This window comes from Stenella coeruleoalba (assembly GCF_951394435.1).
Source record: "Stenella coeruleoalba genome assembly, chromosome: 9".
In the NCBI taxonomy this organism is placed as follows: Eukaryota; Metazoa; Chordata; class Mammalia; order Artiodactyla; family Delphinidae; genus Stenella; species Stenella coeruleoalba.
In genome coordinates, this window is record NC_137155.1 from 28927101 (window position 1) to 28947500 (window position 20400).

The 20400-nt window shown below is 42.0% G+C and overlaps 1 protein-coding gene across 3 annotated transcripts in view; it reads right to left on the minus strand.

Moving 5' to 3' along the window:
• Positions 1–20400, minus strand: part of LOC307191450 (uncharacterized protein) — a 447023-nt gene that overhangs the window by 406792 nt on the left and 19831 nt on the right. For 2 of the 3 annotated variants that reach the window (XR_013829784.1, XR_013829785.1), the window contains exons 6-7: positions 18348–18482; positions 12226–12422 (exon numbers count right to left, since the gene is read on the minus strand). Coding sequence is in view for 1 of the 3 variants with exons in the window: in XM_079931573.1 (XP_079787699.1) it covers positions 18428–18482 (55 nt within the window). In the remaining 2 variants the exon portion in view is untranslated. Of the gene's footprint in view, positions 1–12225; positions 12423–18291; positions 18483–20400 lie in introns of those variants that run through there. The other variant, XM_079931573.1, reaches the window with a different exon arrangement.

Genomic DNA, 20400 nt, shown 5'->3' on the forward strand with positions numbered 1-20400 from the left:
TCTCAAAGAGCTGTCCGGGACCAGCAGCATCCACCTCAACCGAAAACTTGTTGAGAAGTCAAGTTCCTGACCCCAGGCCAGATCTCCTTAAATAGAAGCCCTGTGGGCGGAGCCTGGCACTTCGTGGTTCAAGGAGCCCTCCAGGTGCTCCCAATCATGCTCTATTTGATAACTATTGAACTAAGACAACCTACATGCACCTTTCGACCTTAGCTACAGTAAAATCAGAGCCAAAAGTACACACAGAAGAAAGGAAAAGGAGATTTATTACCTAGGGTACAAGAGTAAATGATTAAGTCCTTTCTACCAGTTTTGCACCCTTCCAGAACTTACATATTTTTCATTTCTTTCTTCAGTTTCCTCATCTCTAAAACGGGAAGAATAATGTCATTTAGTCCACCAGGAAACTGTGAGGATTAAACCAAATAATGTTTGGATTCATAAAATGTGCCTCACACAATTGTGAGCATTCAAACATATTAGCTATTATTAAAGTTCAAATTAACGCTAAAACCAAAACATCCAAACCTCAAGAAAATGTCCACAAGGCTAATCAAATTTATGCAAACCAAACATAAATGAGAAAATTTACAAATCAGGAGGAAAAAGCCACCAAATACAAATGAGGAAGAATAGTACACCAACTATAAATGAAAAACTGTACAAACTGGGGGAAAAAAAGAGAAAGTTTCCCAATTGTGAAGTGAGTAACAGCTGGAGAGGTAGTTAATGAGATCTGATAAGCACTCCATTAGTCCGGCTTCAATTTGGAGGAGGAAAAAGTAAATGTAACTAACCTGCCCTTCCTTGGAATAACTCATTCTGGGGGTAACTCAGCTCTCTTAACCTGGAAAATCAAGACTGGGGAGCAGAAGATGAGATAAAATATTCCACAGCAAAAATGGCCACCAAGTCCATTTAAAAAGCAAGAATTTTTGACAAAAGAAAACTTTCCGAACAGCAAGCTTTATTGCCAGTGAAAAACATAAGACCTAAACAGAATTTTAAAAAAAAAACAAAAAAAACTCTGCCTATCCAAAATCAAGTTTCAGAGGAAACTTTGTAACCTGAAACCCAACTGAGTTTTTTTTAAGTTCACGAGGAAATTTCAAGAAATGATTCAAGATTCAAAATTCAAATTATGGCAGAAGTGAGAGTCGATTTCAGTGAAGCAAAACGCTCTTAAAAATACTTGCGTTATTTCAAAAATCAATCGTCTAACTGGCTGAAGGCTTGGAAAAGCAGAAAGAAGCCCTTTTCAAGGACTTCCAACTCATTGACTTCATTCATCCAGAACCTGCCCTGATTGATCTGTCATCTTCCGCCCAGGGCAATAGAAATAATTTTCACTTCATCCTTTCGTCCCTGTGGTGTTCTATTCTTTAGTGCATTGTGAGCATGTCAACTGCAGAGGTAGAGATCAACCTGTACAGTTCATGTCTAATTCAACCTTTGCAGGCACATGAAGGCAGAAGTACACGTATATGTGTGGATTGACCTTGGCAGTCACGCAAAGAGAAAAACGGTCATCTTGATCCCACCATTTTCCCCCTTGTGCTGTGTTTTCCAGAGCCCGCTCCTCCCAGACCTTGTCAAAGCATAGAAACAGTTCATGCATTTAAAAGAATAAAGTGGGCTTCCCTGGTGGTGCAGTGGTTGAGAATCTGCCTGCTAATGCAGGGGACACGGGTTCGAGCCCTGGTCTGGGAGGATCCCACATGCCGCGGAGCAACTAGGCCCGTGAGCCACAACTACTGAGCCTGCGCGTCTGGAGCCTGTGCTCCGCAACAAGAGAGGCCGCGATAGTGAGAGGCCCGCGCACCGCGATGAAGAGTGGCCCCCGCTTGCCACAACTAGAGAAAGCCCTCGCACAGAAACGAAGACCCAACACAGCAAAAATAAATAAATAAAATAATAATTACATCTGCAAACATCTTTTTAAAAAAAAAGAATAAAGTGTGTATTAGAGGGCAGAGATAAGCGTGTTACAGAGTTACTCAGAAGAACAGGTGGTACAGGAAGTTAATATCTGTAGCCAACTATGTTGAGTTACCCACAAAGAAAGGTGTTTCCAAAGACGAGCCAGGGTGAGGGACAGGAGAGTTGAGTTCCGGTTTCAGCTCTGCCCATTTGCTTTGCTACCTAAAACAAGTTAATCCTGCCTCAGGGCCTATTTCTGCATCTTTAAGGACAAAAGAGTAAACTATATCAGTGGTTTCCAAATCTGGATACTCACCAGAAGCCTTTAACTGTATTTCTGGGCACCACCCCAGATCTTCTTCATCAGAATCACAAGAAATAAGGCCCAGGATATCTATTTTCCAAAAAATTCAGCTCTGTAATGGTTCGATTAGATGATCACTAAGGACCATTTTTGTTTTATATGTTGTATGCCCGGCATTGATTTGTACTCCAAGTAAAGAACAGAGAAGAAATGCCTTTTACCATCAAAAAACTTTAAATATAAATGGGAAGCAGTACTCCCAAGTTGTTCTGGTTTCCTACTGCTGAGTAGCAAATCACCCAAAACTTAACGGCTTAAGATGATGGCATTAATTTTCCTCGTGAAGCTGGAATTTTGCCAGAGCTTGGTGGAGACAGCTCACCTCTCCTCCACCTGGAACTCTTACACATGGTCTCTTCATGTGATGCTCAGCTTCTTCCCAGCAAGGTGTTCGGGCTCTAAAGGTGAGCATCCTGAGAGGAACATCAGCAGGAGCGGGAGGCCTTGTCGCTTTTACACCCTAAGGTCACAAAGCAGCTGGCACTCCCACCTCATTCTCTTCGTAAGGAAGACATGACGTCCCACCCAGGTTCAAAGGGATGGAAAATAGACTCCGCTTCTTGGGAGAGTAGCAAGTTTCTGGAAGAGCATGTAGGACCAGAAATATTCTGGGAAAATATAACCTGCCATACCAATGAATGAAGCAGAAGACGTGTGGCAGAGAATAGGGGAGGATGGTAAGAAACTGGACTGGAAAGGCACAGTATACCAGAGTATATATAAAAGAACTTGAAAATCAGGAAGAAGAGTTTAGACATGCTTAGGTAGGAACTTGAGCCACTGAAGGGTTCTGAGCAAAGATTTCTTTGAGCAAAGGATTCTTATGGAATTCCACCCTCAAAAGAGATCCATATAGGAAATAAAGGTGAGCTTTGCAAAGCGCACTAGGGAGTGTGTTATAGGCCTAGAGAACTGAGCTCTGTTTCTTCTCTGTGACCTCTCTCCGTTTCTACAGCTATAAATTAAAAAAAAGGGGAACAGTGGGAACACTTTGGGTGTCTACCACATGACAGACAGTTTGAAAGTATTGTCTTGTTTAAACATCACAAGAACAATCAGAGTTTAATATTATGATCCCCACTTTCCAGATGAGGAGACTGAAGCTCAGAAATGTTAAATAACTTGCCCAAAGTCAAAGAGCTTAGAATCCACACAGCCACGATTAAAACACAAGTCTGACTACGAAGTGTGGACTTTCTCACTATGTCATGCCAGACGGCCTCATCATTTTGAAGGTGGAAATTATAAAACATTGTGTGTGTCATGCAAAAATATAAACGATGTAGTAGTTTCTCTCTATGTTTTACTGTCAGGCAATGGAAACTGAAAGCAACAGAAAGATTCAAATAATAGTTTCTGCTTTGGGCTTGGAATAAGAACTTTTCTGAGAGAAAATTGAAAGGCAGGAGCTAAATTCCAAGTTACCATGATCTGTAAGATGTATATCCTCTCCCTCACCACGCACAGAGATGCACCTCAATGATTCAGAAAAGCATATCCTCTGAAGAATCCAAAGAAAACTTCAATAAAGCGGAGGGAATCTGTAGGGATTGCATGGTCCTTCATTTTTCCCCTTCTACTAAAAACAGTGTTGACGTCTCTTTTTTTTCCCCTTTTGAAATCGCATTATTTTTCTTATTCTGAGATTCAATCTGCAACCTTGACCACACCATACCCCTGTGACCAGGGACAAATCAGAAGGTTGACAATGCTTGTTTTTAGAACTTTTATAGCAACTATTCACCCCTAAGTACTTAAAATGTCCTCTATTGATTGAAAAAAAAGTTTGTAATATTATTCTTGCCAGTGGAATTTATATTATAATAAGAGACTCATGGGTACAAAGAACAAATCTCATAGCACAATTGAAGGCTTAGTAAAAGGCTGAGCATTATTTAAGTTTCCAAACAACATGGGGAAGTATGATTAGCATTATCTCACAGATGAGAAAACGGAGACAGCAGGAGCTGTTTAAGATCACGTTCAAGAATGCTACAGCCTTTCTTCAAGGAGGGCTATAGCAGACACGGGGAACCAGAAGATCTTGCCCTCCGTAGCAGCCTAATGTCATATGGGTGTCTCTCCCACACAGTCTGGGCCCCTGCAAAACTTGCAGAGGGCTATGCTGTTGATTCTCCTCTGCAATGGAGAGCATGAAGAACTTCCCACAGCTAGGCCCCAACAAGAGGAAATGGTGCCCATAGGATCGTGAGGCTGAGAGGAGTTGCAAAGATAGACCCCAACAAACCACTCGCCAACGGTTTCCACTAGGGCATCGGAGAGGGTTCCAACCTTCTGTTCCCATAGCAACATGGGGGTCTGGATGAGCACCACCATCTCAGAGGTAAGAGTTAAACTACGAGGTGTGGCGACATTCTGGTGCGTGAACAGATGAACGAGGAGCTGAATGTACCACCAAGGAAGTTACAAGAACTCTAGCATGGTGACCAAAACAAGTGCAGGGATAGATTCTCTACCGTACAGAATGGGAGGTGCCTTACAAAACATACCCCAAAACTCCCTTGGAAGCATATGAATGGTGACCAGCAGAAGCAGAAACGGGCTCTGCTTTATTCCTCAACGTCCAGGCCCTTGGACTCCTAGCCAACTGTTCGTGTTGGTTCCCTTTGCTGTGGCCAAATCTGGGTACACTGGCTGTCTTGGCATTTCATGGCCCAGTGTGATAAGCGGCTGATTTATGTGGAAGAGAAAAGCCAGGTTTTCTCATTTGCGTCTTTTACCTTATGGAGCTTTCCTTTCGATCTCGTACCTCTCCCTGGGCTGGCATTTGGGTCATTTCCTTCTCCAGTTGGCTTTCTCAAACAGCAGCCAACGGCCTGGGCGTTCAGCCACAGCAGAGGGCCAGGCAATGCTTGACTGAGATAAAGTGCATTGACTTGGCAGGTGTGCCCAAGGCCCCTGAGGGCAGTGGGAGGTGCGCTTTATCTAACTATTCACAGCCGTGCTGCTGGGGGAGAATGGGGCATTGGCCCAAGGATAGAGAGAGGCCTTTCTCATTTTAGCACCGGCCTACCTTGGAGAAGGCAGACTTAGGTTTAGAATGCCTCCGAACCTGGCAACTTGCACACCAGAGAATCTGACTGAACAGTCAGGAAGGTGAAAACAGTATACTCAGAAATCTTCCCCAGACACCTGCAGATCCCTTGGATCAAGGACTTGCTGCCGCCTCACTCAGTGACCTTGGAGAAGCCACATGGCCTTGCTCTGCCTCCAATTCAACATGACATGCATGCCTTGCTACAGAGCTGCTCACCAAGAACTTAGCAGACTAAGAAAAACAACCTTTGGAATGAGAATTTTTTGGATGAAATGTGCTATGTCATTCTGATAGTAAAATGTATACTTACCCATTTTTTTTGACATTCATGGCTAGGAGGAATTTTTTAAAGAGGGGTCATATTGGGCTTCCCTGGTGGCGCAGTGGTTGAGAGTCCACCTGCCGATGCAGGGGACACGGGTTCGTGCCCCAGTCCGCGAAGATCCCACATGCCGCGGAGCGGCTGGGCCTGTGAGCCATGGCCGCTGAGCCTGCGCGTCCGGAGCCTGTGCTCCGCAACGGGAGAGGCCACAACAGTGAGAGGTCCGCGTACCACAAAAAAAAAAAAAAAAAGAGGGGTCATATTTCCAGAGTTTCTAAATGAAATCTATAGTTTGACAAAAGCATGGGAACTTTTGTGTAAAGTTGAAGATAAAACATCCACCTAGGTGAGCTCACTGAGGACAAAGACAGTGTTTGTCTCCTCCACCTCTGTATCGAGTGCCTGGCATGTAAGTGCACTGATTAATATTGGCTGAAATGAATGATGGAGAGGACCATCTTGAACTATAGGGATATGCCTACTCCCATACTTAAAACAAAGTAGGCCCTCAAGTATTTTTATTTTTTTTCTTTTTTCCTTTTTTCCTCCCTTCCTTTTCTTCCAATGTTGCTAAAAATACAAAGCTCTTTCTAGGTAGGCAGCCAACATTAAATATCTTTCAATGATCTTGAGTTCCTGAGAATGTTTTTCTAATGTTTTCTTCATCTGGCTCTCTAACCTTTATTTTAAGACTAATTTGTTTGGGTTCCATCTTTTTTTGAAGGGCATTTTGTGTACTTGGGGAAAAAAAAAATCAAACCAGGCAGTCAATATCAAAACACTGTCCAGTAAAACTATGGGGCATTTTAAAAAGAAAAGGGAGGAGATTCAGGCAAACAGACTAAGTCACTTATAAGGGTAAAAAAAAAAAAAAACAGATTGACATTACACTTTACAACAGCAATGGTTTACCAGAAGACAATTGAGTAATATATCTAAGTTGCTTGAGGAAAGCAAATGTAAGCTAAATATCTTGTGTCCATTCAAACTGACCTTTTAGTATAAGCGCCACAAAAAAGAAAGAAAACTGTCATGAACATGTAAGACTAGGATAAATATTATTCCATCAGCACTTCCTGAGAACTCTTCTGGAAAATGTCCTTTTCTAGAATCCGGAGAGGCACTGGCAAAAAGAATGTTGTTGCGCGTTGAACATATATTTACCTGTAGAACTGCTTTTTGTTTAATTTTTGTATGATAATTTCATAAATTGCTACTTTACTAAATTCTTTTTGTTTAGAGCAGTTTTTCCATTGATTCTTTTGGGAATCAAGCAAATAGAGATATTTTTACTTCTTCGTTTCAATTCTTGTACCTCTGTGTTTGAGTTCCATCCTTGCAGGGGGAGGAGGGTGGACAAATGAGAGAATGGCAGGATAGGTCTAACGTAGCCCTACACTGGGACACAAAACCAAAAACGTGACTAGTAGAGAGGGTCAGCCGTGTACAGAAAAAGATATATTTTTGAATGACTTCCATAGACTTCTATACTGTATATGAGAGGAGAGAGAAGTGTTGTTAAGTAGACAGACCTCTAGAATTCCAGAAATATTTTTCAACCTTGAATTTAGGGTGGAAAACAAAATGTGCAAGGAAGAGAATACTGGAGAGACCATTCAGCTCAACCCTTTGGTTATATACACTGGAAAACTAAAGCTCAGAGACTCCCCAGGGCCACATAACTCATCAGAGTCCAGCCATGGCCTTCATCACATTTGTTTCACCTTCTAAGCCAAGATGAATCCCTAGCCTGGTGCATCTGCTAAGGCCGGATTTCACAGGGCTTATATCACTTTACTCAAAAGGAATATTGGACAGAGAGCCAGTAGTACTTTTAGTGATTCTTGGGTAAAGCAGACCATTTGGAATCAGCTTCTTTGAATAATAGGGTTGGCAAACGTCACACAACTTTGGCCTGACAAAAACTGGAAGGAGACAAGTGTCTCAGACAGGCTTCAGATTCTAGTGTCAACTCTGCATTGATTTTGTAGATCAAATACAGCAGAGACCACCAACTCATTTCCATGGAGACAACATGCTCAGAGGACTTTTGAAGTCATAAACTGAGTTCTAGTCTTGGCTCTGATTTCAAGTGATTTAATAATGCAGATGAGACCACTCATGGCTTCAGGTCCTCAGAGGAACTGCAAGAGACATTTTGTGAGTCCACTTCCACATGTAAGTGTCCATGATTCCATTACACATCCCACCACCCTGAGAAAAATTTCAGCAGACACCCTTGAGCCATGTGGTAAAAAGTTAGCTGCCAAAAAAAATAATAATAATAAAAAAAAATTTAAAAAAGAAAAAAAAGTTAGCTGCCACATCAGCTTAATTAATTTTCACTCCACTCAACAAAACAATGTTTTATCCATAAAATGCGCTCTCCTTTACAGTTTCTAAACCCTCACTAATATGTCTCAAAACAGAAATGACAATGGGCCCTCTAATATCTTAGGGGTCAAAAAGGATTTTAAAGCCATTATTTCAGGAGAAAATTGACAGGGCATTTTTTTTTTCTTTTTTCTTTTTCGATCATATTTTCTATGAGCTCATTTTATTTCCTAAAAAGGCTTTTACATGGGCAATTGTGATATTTAATATCTTTCATCTTCTACATAAATCAAAGCCTCTTTCTCCTTATAGGTTCGGTGTGTTCTTGAGTTCCCACTCATTTGTCTACACCTTAGGTACTGAAGAGGTTTAGCCTCGATTACATTCAACAGAGTCCAGGTATAATCTCAGCAGAAGTACACAAACAGATAAATGAAAACCTCAGGCAGACTCTGTTGGAATATCTTGGTACCATCAGCTCTGGTTGCCATTCCTACTCAAGCCATTTCCTGCTTCGGCAGCCCACCCTGGCAGACATCCTAAATGGCTCATTCTCTCTGCAGTTTTAAAATAGCAACACGGTGAGGGTAACTACCATGGACCGTTTTTATTAACGGTTTCTTCAAGACCATATCGCAGTCCGATGAACATGGAGTTGTTCGCTGTGGTTGTTCTAAAAGCAGCTAATGGGATGTAATTGGAAGCAGCTTCGGCTCACTTACAAAACGCTTGCTCCGTTCATTGTGATTTCACAGCCCACTAAGCAGCGCAGCCCGGAGCTCATGTTTCCGCAAGGAACAGTCAGCATTCTGTTAGCCCGCCCTCTCCCCTGTTGTTTTGCCTGTCACCCTGTGGTTCACTTCACCTTTTTCAAAAGCTCAGTAGACAGAAGTAGTTGCCTTCCTCAAGACAACATCCTTTTTCTTTTTCCCTACCTGGCACCAGACAGCCTGTGGACACATCTATTATTTTCCTTTTTGCTTTTGTCTTAACCTTTCACTTGTTCACCATTGTTCTCAGAGCAACAGCATGTGGCCAATACACACCTTATGTGTCCTACAGCTAGCTGCCATCCATCCTTGCGGCTTAACAATGGAAGACCTCTTTGTCTGCCTTGGCTTACCCGGCTAGTATCCCTGACTCTTTCTTTAACAAACTGTCCCCTCAGGAAGGCACAGCATTGTCTAATGGGAGGAAAATCTCAGCAGGAATTCCAAATCATTTGTGGGAAAGTAACAGGTCTCTATGTAGAAGAAGAAAATATACCGGAAGAATCTAGCAGTGCGTTACATCCACAGAAATAGGCACCACATGCGGACTAGATTTCATCCAGGGCAAGAGCCCTTAACTAAGTGTTCAGTCAAGATCCTAAAATAGGGATCTCCTTACCCCATGGGATTCAGATTCTTCATATGAAAAAATGAGAAGAACAAGGGTCAATGTGGACTATTTCTAAGGCTTTCCAATTGAAACATCTTATCATCTACAAATACTCACACATATTAAAAACAAGAACACGAATAGTGATGCCAAGGATAGTGGCTATTTGGAGGAAGGGGCAGTGGAGCTAGTACATTAAGAGGGATGAGACTACCCTGGTGGTCCAGTGGTAAAGTATCCACCATCCGGTGCAGGGCACGCAGGTTCGATCCCCCTCAGGGAACTAAGATCGCACATGCCGCGGGGCAACTAAGCCCACATGCCACAACTACTGAGCTTGCACGCCTCAACTAGAGAGCCTGTGTGCCACAAACTACAGAGCCCACATGCCCTGGAGCCCACGAGCCACAGCTAGAGAGAGAAAACCCACACGCCACAACTAGAGAGAAGCCTGGCGCCGCAACAAAGAGCCCACGTGCCACAACGAAAGCTCCCGCATGCCTCAATGAAGATCCCACGTGCGGCAACTAAGACCCGACACGGCCAAAAACATAAAGAAAATAAATAAATAAAATATTTTTTAAAAAGAGGTATACGGTGAAATTTTTCATGGAATTAGGCTACTGTCCTGTTCACTGATTGTCACAGAATCCACTCAAAACCCCATAAAGAACCCTTATCTCCTTTTGACTCACCCATGTCAAAGATACCTTCATTGTTCTTGACTCTCAACTGTCAAGCCTTCACAGCTCAAAAAAATGCATCCCAGGGGGGTATTAGAGGGCAACTTTGTTGCGATCAACATGGAAACAGCATTGAACACACTCAGATGCTAAGGTTCTAGTGAGGGATTTCATATAAAGTCCACGCAACGTCAGTAATATTTAAGGAAATCCATATGCTCATTCTTTGTGCAGTTTTAACTAAATGTGCTATCTCTCGTCGATAAACTCAGAGCTCAGTTTCTAATTCTTACTACACTACAAGTTTCCGACCTAATGAAGAAATAAAGTTTTTGAACAAAATCTGCTTTCCCTGGGTATTCAGTTTTCCTCTGGGTGTCATGTGACATACCATCGTTTGGGTAGCATCTGTGTGTCCCACCGCAGGCCTTATAAAGTGGCGGCCCTCCCACTGTGAAATGGGTCACTGGCAAGCTGTGGAGGGGATGCTTGGCTAGTTCAGCATCTACAGCACTGGGATAATTTTGCAGGAATTGCAGACAGGAATTGCAGTTCAGGGCTTTTGAAATTCCCCAAGGTTATTACTCGATGTGTTCGCTAAACAGTAAGGTGGAAATGGCTTGTGCTAAGCCACAAGTTAAAGAAACATCTGGACAGTAGATGGACTTGGCTCCAAAGATGGCCATGGTGAGAAGGCTAGTGGGTGCCAGGTGTAGAAACAAATTGATGTTCAAAGGTCCCCTCCCTAGTTAGGATCATCTCCAAGAGTCACGGCCTAGAGGAAAGGGTCTCCTGAAACTAAACTAGAACCCGTACAGACTTGAGACAAAGTATTTTGAGGCAATAATACTTTAGGAATCTAAGTGAAGCAAACACAAATGAATTCAAAGAAAGAGAAGCACAAGAAAGACACTCAAGCCACTTGAAGGTGTCTTACAGTTCACGCTCTTCTTATCTGTTCCCTGGGATATTTGGACACAATTCTCAAAGGCAGGGAGTAATAAAAGGAAGGCCAAAGAACTGGGAATCAGACAGATCTGTTCTACTGCTCAGTGACCGAGGAGCCCTGAACAAGAGGTGCTGAAGTCTGCCCCTAAACCAGCCTTATTCATCTATTTACAACAGAAATCTTGGGAAGAGTAAATGAGCACAGCTTACAAATAAGCTCAAAAAAATGTTAACTACATTTTCCATTCAGGAATGAGGATCTAGTGAAAAAGAAAACTGCGATTTACTGTAAAGTGTGAAAGAAACGAGAAAATAGTCATTTATAGCCAACAAATCATTCTGGCGCACCTGCTACGTGTTGCCTGGCAACACATCATCCATCGCTAGAAAAGACCATACTAACCTACACAGATCTGCTAGCTCTCCTAAGTTTAGCTACGATAACTGGTTTATTCAAAGCTTGCCAGGAAGAGTGTCCAACAGTTTACTTTATGACCAATAGCAGGCTTCTGCAATACAGACTACGACCAAACATGTGACACAAGTTCTGTCTAGAATGCAACTGGGACACATCAAACGATGGAAACTTCGCTAAGTGCCATGCGCTAACCAACTGAATTAACTTGTCCAGACTAGAAAATTATGCTGAGCTAAAAATGCCAACAGAAAGCATCACATGTTATGTTGGTGTTTCCTAGGAGCTAAAGAAAATGGTCTGTAAAAGAGAAGAGAAAAGAAGTGAATGGGTAAAGTGATTGAAACTGGTGATGCTAACACTAAACTTAGACTGACAGGAGATGTCTGAATCTGTTCAAGTGACCACAGGTAAAGGATACAAGTCTAGAGCAATATGTTGAATAGACTGAAGTGGAGAGAAGAGAGGTGTGTGAAGTCCAACTAGAAGGCAGCTGCGGCAGTCAGAAACAAAGATCGATAGAAGGTTGATGTCATCTAACAGTAGCAACAGAGAAAAGAAAGCCAAGTTTGGAGCTAGTGTGATCAAAACAGCAATCAGGACTTGGTGAAGGCTTGAGCATAGAGAAAATAATGGGTACCTAAAAGATGGGATGAGAAGGATAATTAAAATCAACTTTCCATACAATTATTTGTGACCTTTATAAATATGAAAGCTCATGGTAACCAAAAACATGGAGCATAAGGAAGATAACAGAAGCAAATGCCTGGAGATATATTCTCAGGACTGCTACTTACTCACATTTTGATCTTGGGCCACGAATTGGTCCCTGTGGGCATCAGTTTTGCACTTGTCCAAAATGGCACCAGGCATCACAGAAGGCAGGATGGTCAGACTCAAAGATTAACTGCCTGTGGAAAAGGCAGTGGTACCTGCAGCCCTTGGAACTCCGCCAGGTGATTTGCCCATCGTACCTTGAAATGGTAATCTATCACAACCTGTGTGGGAGAAGCAAACGATTATGGCAATGAGGGCAGGAGTCTTTGGGTCCTCATCAGGTTTGGCACATTGGAGTGCTCTGCTAAAATCCATTTGGTTTACATTCCAAATTTAGCTTTTGATGGTTATCATGGTCTCAAGAAACCGTATTTTTACTGTACTTAGCCAGGATGCTGTCCCACTCATCCTCGTAGCCTTAGAACCTACCAGAGGGCCTAGCATGTAATACGTACAGTAAGTGATTTATTTTAAAATGTTAAACAGAATTTATTGAACACTGGAACATCAGAAAACCAAAGATTAGTTCCCTTTGCTTTTCAGAACTCAAACCATGAAAGCCTCAGTTGCCTCACTTCCCAGGCGCCTGAAGTTCAGCTCCTCTCACTGGAGCTCGCTGTTCACCTTTCTGGTTCCGTCCAGCCTGAGCTGTTAAATTGCACGTACTGGGCTTCCCCGGTGGCACAGTGGTTGAGAGTCCGCCTGCCAATGCTGGGGACACGGGTTCTTGCCCCAGTCTGGGAGGATCCCACATGCCGCGGAGCGGCTGGGCCCGTGAGCCATGGCCGCTGAGCCTGCGCGTCCGGAGCCTGTGCTCCACAACGGGAGAGGCCACAACAGTGAGAGGCCCGCGTACTGCAAAAAAAAAAAAAAAAAATTGCAGGTACCGACTGCCAGATTGCTTATGACTGGTGTATGTGTCAATTACACTCCAATTCCTGGTTTTTGCTTAAATGCAGGAAGGAAAACAAAGTGCCCGGCTTCCTATTATAATGAGAAGGTGGACTCTCTCTGCATCGCCCACACTCACTCTCGATAAAGTAAGTCACCTCATTTTCCACCAGGGCCTCTCACCAGGCATTAAGGGATTCTCTCATCAGGGCTGGTGTTGTCAAAAAGCCCACAGCTGTAAGTTTATGTCAGTACCCCTGTGGCCAATTTATCATAAAATCATTTTAAAAAATGAGCAGCCGCGTTCCCCATTCTTATTCACTTTACCCTTGCTTTCTCTTTTTAAATTTTCACTGAAGTGTAACATACATACACGTCATCCGTCCTAATTGTGTATCCATCATAATGCTGCAGCTTGATGAATTTTAACAAGCTGAACACTCCCCGTGAAACAAGAACCCAGATCAATAAACAGAAAGTTACCAGCACTCAAGAAGCACTCTCATGCTTCTTCCAGTCATTAACTTCCCACATCCCCAAGAGTGAAATCCAGCCTCATCCCCAAGAGTGAAATCCATCCTCACTTCCAACACCAAGCTAGATGACTTTAGCTTGGTTTTGGCTTTTATATAAGCAGATTCATACGATATGCACTCTTTTGCGTCTCGCCATCCCTTTATCGCCTGGGGAAATGGGTCTTCATGTAACAACAGAGCACCAAAATTTCATGCTGGTAACTTGGGCAGTATACAAGGAAAGCAAAGGAAACCCTGAGGCTGTGTTATAGGAAGACTTTGGTTAAACTTGGTCTTTTTTTTTTTTTTTTTTGCGGTACGCGGGCCTCTCACTGTTGTGGCCTCTCCCATTGTGGAGCACAGGCTCCGGACGCACAGGCTCAGCGGCCATGGCTCACGGGCCCAGCCGCTCCGCGGCACGTGGGATCTTCCCCGACCGGGGCACGAACCCGTGTCCCCTGCATTGGCAGGCGGACTCTCAACCACTGTGCCACCAGGGAAGCCCTTGGTCTTTTTTTTAAAACACAGATTAAGGTTGTTAGAACCAGTTTAAAAGTTCAAGCTACCCAAGAGACACGTGAGTCCAGCTAGTTGAAAACCTATGACTCGAGCTACAGCTGTGTGTTAGCAGCTCCCCGTATTTGGATGTAGACTAAGACAGAGGGATCAATTCTCCCCGAAAGGCAGGCAGGGACTGGCTACGGGGGCAGAAGGCAGTGCAAACTTGTTGGCATAGGCAGAGCAGTTGCTGTGGAATTTAAAGACACCATTAGTACAGCCACAAGGTCCCAAACCCTCTGTAGCTGAGGCCCCTAATGCTTGTGGGATCATGAAAATTAAGACAGTCTTGCTGGCAGAATCTTAGTAACTATCTGCTCTTGGCATACGAGTCAGTTAACGTCCTAGTCCAGACTGACCCAGAGTAAGAGGTTCCTGGCACCTCCCAATAAAACTCAATGTGACAGGAGAGAATCAAGGGACCGGGGATGAAAACAGGTTTTTCGGAAGAAGCAGAATAAACCAATTGGCTATGAGCACCCTGCGTCTTTTTCTTAGGTGGTCACTTTCCATCTTCTGCAGGCATTTTCTGGTCCTTAGCACACATAAACACTGAACAATCTAGAATTCACTGGACATCTTAGAAGTTAGGGCCCACCTTGCATCACTCAGGCAGCCAGCAATTCCCCAAGGTGACAATTCTCCTTAACATCAGCCAGGAGAAAGACAGGATGCTTGAGGATTAGTACTAGGTGGTCTGTTCACTAAAGGAGGAAATAGACTAGGTAGTTAAAGGTATCCAGTCCTGGATCAACCGTAGCTTTGAACTAGAGATGGTTATATGGAGATTCCAGAATACCTCCCAAATTCACTGGAGCCGTTGACAAATTATCCTCACTACTATCATTCTAATAGTAGCTAACAATTATTGAGCTAATGTTACATGTTAATTATTTCATTTAGTCCTAAAAACAGCCCCACCAGATAGGTGCTAATTTTGTCTCCATTGTACACATGTGTAAAACGAGGCAGAGAGTGGGCCATATGCTAAGGCCAGGAAGTAGATTCCGACATTTGCTTGACGACAGAGCCCACATTGTAAAACAGTGGCTTTCAAGCCTTTTCTTTTTTTTTTACCATGACCCAGAAAGAAATTATTTTACACTGTAACCCAGAACATACACGCATACACACATAAATACACATGAAAAAAGTTTTAGAAAATCATATTCACCCTTACTCCATGCCTTAGATCATTGTTTTGATATTCACTAATATATTTTAAACTTTTCTATTTCCTTTTAAGATGCTCATTACAACTCACTCACATATTTCATGACAGAGGAATAGCTTGTGATCTGCAGTTAGAAAAACACCGTCTAAAGCATTATGCGGTACTGCTTTCCCAGGCTCTTCTTATTTAATTCTCTAGGAATGGACTTTACAACCACATGGTTAAATTTACCACCAGTGGTGTGCTGCTAAATGTTTAACAACTAGATCTTTGGGACTTGTGAAGGGGCTGGTTATTAACGTTTGCTGATTTCTGCACCGTAAATACTCCCACCGTGGCCAATTTGAAGCTATCAACATGACATCGCCGAACACGGACTGGGGAAGAAATATGGATGGGTGGCTCGTGAGAGCTCATACCAACCAACTAAAGCACACCAATACACTTCCCCAAAATTTCCAGCAAGAACTGAGAAAATAGGTTTTAAAGTCATGTCAGCGACTGGAAGGGTTGGAGATGATTTGTCAATGATAATTAATTGCCTATTTCATGGCAATTAGTCTAAGCCCACAACCCCACAGGGTCTAATATATATATCCAAGTTGTTTCTATTTGAGCATGGGGTTCTTAGCTGTTATAACTTGAAGAATATTAATCAGGCCCTGATACTTCATTGTCTGTACACTGAGGTATCTAAAATTCCATGATTAAAAATGTTTCTCTTTTTTTAAGCCAATGTTTTGGCCCATTTAAAACTCTGACCATTCCTAAATAGGTAACAAAGTAACTTGCATTAATGTGCTAAAAACTGATGGCTTAATATATCAGATGACTTTATTTGTGATAAGTAAGAGAATTGAGAAAATGGGAATTCTGATAAGAGTATGAAGGAATGGATGGCTTTGGAGTAGTTGCATTTCTAGGAAAACCCATCATAAATAGGGTAACACAATGGAAACCATCACAAACCCTGGTACCATCTGAGATGCAGGACAGCATCAGGCATATGTGGAAGGGCATAACTGAGTAGGAGGAAAGTTACAGGATTAAATAAAATAATCTATTTAGAACATTACAGTTTCTGGCACAGAGTAGCTGCTCAATAAATTTTAGTATCTTTAAGGGAGGTTCTATTCAGGAATCATTTAATGAAAAGTGACATAAAACAGATGCCAAACTGACATAAGCAAAGAGGAATTTATCGCACATAACTGGGAAATCTTAGCTGGATTAAACAGCATGTACAATACTGTCAGGTCTCACTATTTCTCCACCTCTTGGCTCTGCATCTCAGACAGGCTCTTGCCTCATGGTGGTAAGGTGGCTGCCAGCCACTCCAGGCTTACATCCATTCCTCTACGTCACTCTGACAGAAAGAGGATGCTTTTCTCCTGGTGGTTCTAGAAAATGTTCTCACATTAACCCTGGTTAGCAATGATTTGGTCACAGGCTCATTCTGGAAGGAACTGCTGTGGTCAGGTACCTATCACACTCTGGTTAGTCATGTGTGTCACAAGCCACCTAGCAAGCCAGGAATGGATTCACCTTGCTTTATGAACGTAAGTGTTGGTTCCCAAAGGAAAACCGTGGTATGGTTTCCAGAAAAATTGGAAATGGATGCTGATCCATCAGACTACAAGGACAAATCCAGTTTTGTTCAAGCTGCTAAGAATTCTGTTTAAAACGGAAACATTCCCCAAATTTCCAACACCTTATTCAGCAAGTCAATTCAGGGGTGATACGCAAAAAGTTTAACAACTGACATCAAGTTAAGAAAATGAACAGCAACCACACCTCTTGGAGCTGGAACCTAAAGACCCGACTCTGCCAGCATTGAACACTTTTCTAGCTGGGCCATGAAGGAATTGAGGGAGGCAGTGGGGGAGTGAAAGTAGTCAGGGAAGCGGAGGAATATTCAAAGGGCTTGGTATCTTGACTATGCACCACCTGGATGAAAGTACTTCAATATTTTAACAACTAGAACAACTATACCAGTGTGTACCACCAGGGCTTCAGCCTTGACTGAATCTATTTGCAGCTATATCATAAAGAAGAACGTGCTGTCAGCTATGACCCATCTTACATTCAGAAGCATCGCCGTTGAATTAAGAGATTGTTCTTTTAGCAGAACTCCAGAAGGGGCAAAAAGGTTTTCCACTAACAAGATCTAGGATAACTACTGGGCATATATCCTGAGAAAACCATACTTCAAAGAGACATGTACCACAATGTTCACTGCAGCTCTATTTACAATAGTCAGGACATAGAAGCAACCTAAGTGTCCATCGGCAGATGAACGGATAAAGAAGATGTGGCACATATATACAGTGGAATATTACTCAGCCATAAAAAGAAACGAAATTGAGTTATTTGTAGTGAGGTGGATGGACCTAGAGTCTGTCCTACAGAGTGAAGTAAGTCAGAAAGAGAAAAACAAATACCATATGCTAACATATATATATGGAATCTAAAATAAAATGGTTCTGAAGACCCTAGGGGCAGGACAGGAATAAAGACACAGACGTAGAGAATGGACTTGAGGACACAGGGAGGGGGAAGGGTAAGCTGGGACAAAGTGAGAGAATGGCATGGACTTATACACACTACCAAATGTAAAATAGATAGCTAGTGGGAAGCAGCTGCATAGCACAGGAAGATCAGCTCAGTGCTTTGTGACCATAGGGAGGGTGGGAGGGAAACACAAGAGGGGGGGAGATATGGGGATATATGTATATATATAGCTGATTCACTTTGTTATAAAGCAGAAACTAACACACCACTGTAAAGCAATTATACTCCAATAAAGATGTTAAAAAAAAAAGATCGAGGATAAATGCAAACATATACACACAGGGAGAAGTAAAATCAGACTATAAGATAAACCAAATAATATTGGAATTCATCTTTTCTTACCATTTTTTAATTTGTGACAAATATAATTTTCATGAACTCATCGTGACAACACTTCATAGTTAGACTTATTCTTCTACATTAAACCACATATTTACCATTTCTGGTGCTCTTCATTCTTTCCTGTTGATTTGATTTTCCATCTGGTACCATTTCCTCTTCCTTTTAAGTAATCCCTTTAGCATTTCTCTTCTGTAAGTCTGCCGGCAGTGAAATCTCTCAGTTTTAGTTGCCTGGAAAAAAGTTTTTATTTTACCTTCATTCTTGAAGTATATTTGAACTAGAAGTAGAATTCTGGGATACTTAACCAGCTTTTTCCCAGAACTTTAAAGATTCCATTGCATCATGGCCACCATTGTTTCTGATGAAAGTGATCCCTCATTCATATTGTTACCCACTAATTGGGCTGTTCCACGACGTTTTCAAAGTTTTCGCTTTATTTTTGGTTTTATCAATTTGGCAATGATTTGCCTACGTGGGTTTTATTTGTATTTATCCTGCTTAGGGTTTGCTGAGCTTATTGGTTTTATAATCTTACGTTTGTCACCAAATTGGGGGAATTTTCAGCCATTATCTCCTCAAGTATTTTTTTCTTCTTCTTCCTCCTCTACTTATGAAACTCAGATTATACCTGTGTTAGACCACTTACTATTCAAAAGAACCCTGAAGCTTTAGTTAAATTTTTTTCAGTGTTTTTTCTATTAGGTCAGATTAGATAATTACTTATCATCGATCTTCAAGTTTACTGACTATTTTGCTATCTCCAATCTGTTGTGCTCCCCTACATACACCCAATGAAGTTTTTATTTTAGATATTTACTAGATAATTAATATTTATTTTGGATATTTACTTTTGTGTTCTAAACTTTCTGCAGCTTTTTTTCATACTTTCAATTCTCTGTTGAGATTCCTCATCTACTCATTCATTTTTTTTTTTAAGCCTTTGAACAAATTTATCTTTATAATAGACTATTTAAAGTCCTTATCTGCTAAGTTTTGGGACCTTTTTCTAATGAAGGATTTCTCTCTTTACTTCAGGTCCCATTTTCCTGTTTTCTTACATGTCAAGTGATTTTTGGCTGTATACTGTGGAATTATATTGCAGGCAGGCTCAAGTATGTCAACTTCCTTTAAGAGTTTTCAGTTTTGCCTTAGCAGGTACTTAAATAACTGTGGATCATTTTAGCTGTGTTAAGTTTAGTTTTATTCTTTGTTAAGGCAGGTATATTTTGGATGTAGTCCTAGGGCATGCCCCTTATTCCAGAGCTTGATTCTTACTCATGGAGGGTAAACTTTCTGGGAATTTTATTGAAAGTGCAATAATGCCCAGTGTGTTGTCTCTACTCCATCTGGGCTGGAACTCCAATACCTCTCTGTATACATGACCTCTGATATAGATATTTCCCTCTCAACCCTGTTGCAGGAAAATGATCTCTGCCAGGCCTCACTGAGTCTCACTCCGTGTATCACCAGCCTAACCCTTGCACAACACAGACCATAGGCTCACCATTTCCATGTGGCTCTCTGCCCCACAAATTGCAACCACTTCAAAAGCCAAGAACTCTAGTCTCTGCCTCTGGAGGCCGATGAGGCTGCCACTGCACCATGGCAGAAAAGCACTCTCACGCAGCATGTTGGGGAATAGGGTAATCACGGCACTTGCCTTGTGTGATTCTTTTTCTCAAAGATCATAGTTTGCCTTGTATGTTTTGTCCAGCTTTATAGCTATTTTCAGCAGGAGGGCAAATCTAATACCAGATATTATGACACGGCCAGATGCAGAAGCTGGCTACAGATACTCTAAAGAGTTCATTTAGCACCAGGCAAAGATAGTGCTGTTTCAAACATTTTACCATTTACGTACTGAGGAGAATTTGATAGATGGGGGTGAGATTTTTGCGGAAATATGTGTGATACGCATTCTCTTTTGTAAGACCTGATTGGAAAATAATTATTAAAGTCTTCTTAAATCCTAATTCTGTATTTACTTTTCACTACTATCTTGAGTAATTTGCCCTACTTCCTCTCTCTCTCTACTCAGGAAGCAATAAGAGTTAATTCATTGTGCAAAACACTTTGACATTATTCACGAGGAAGGACAGTATACACACAGGACATGACTAATAATATCCACTTGACGGATCATATTGT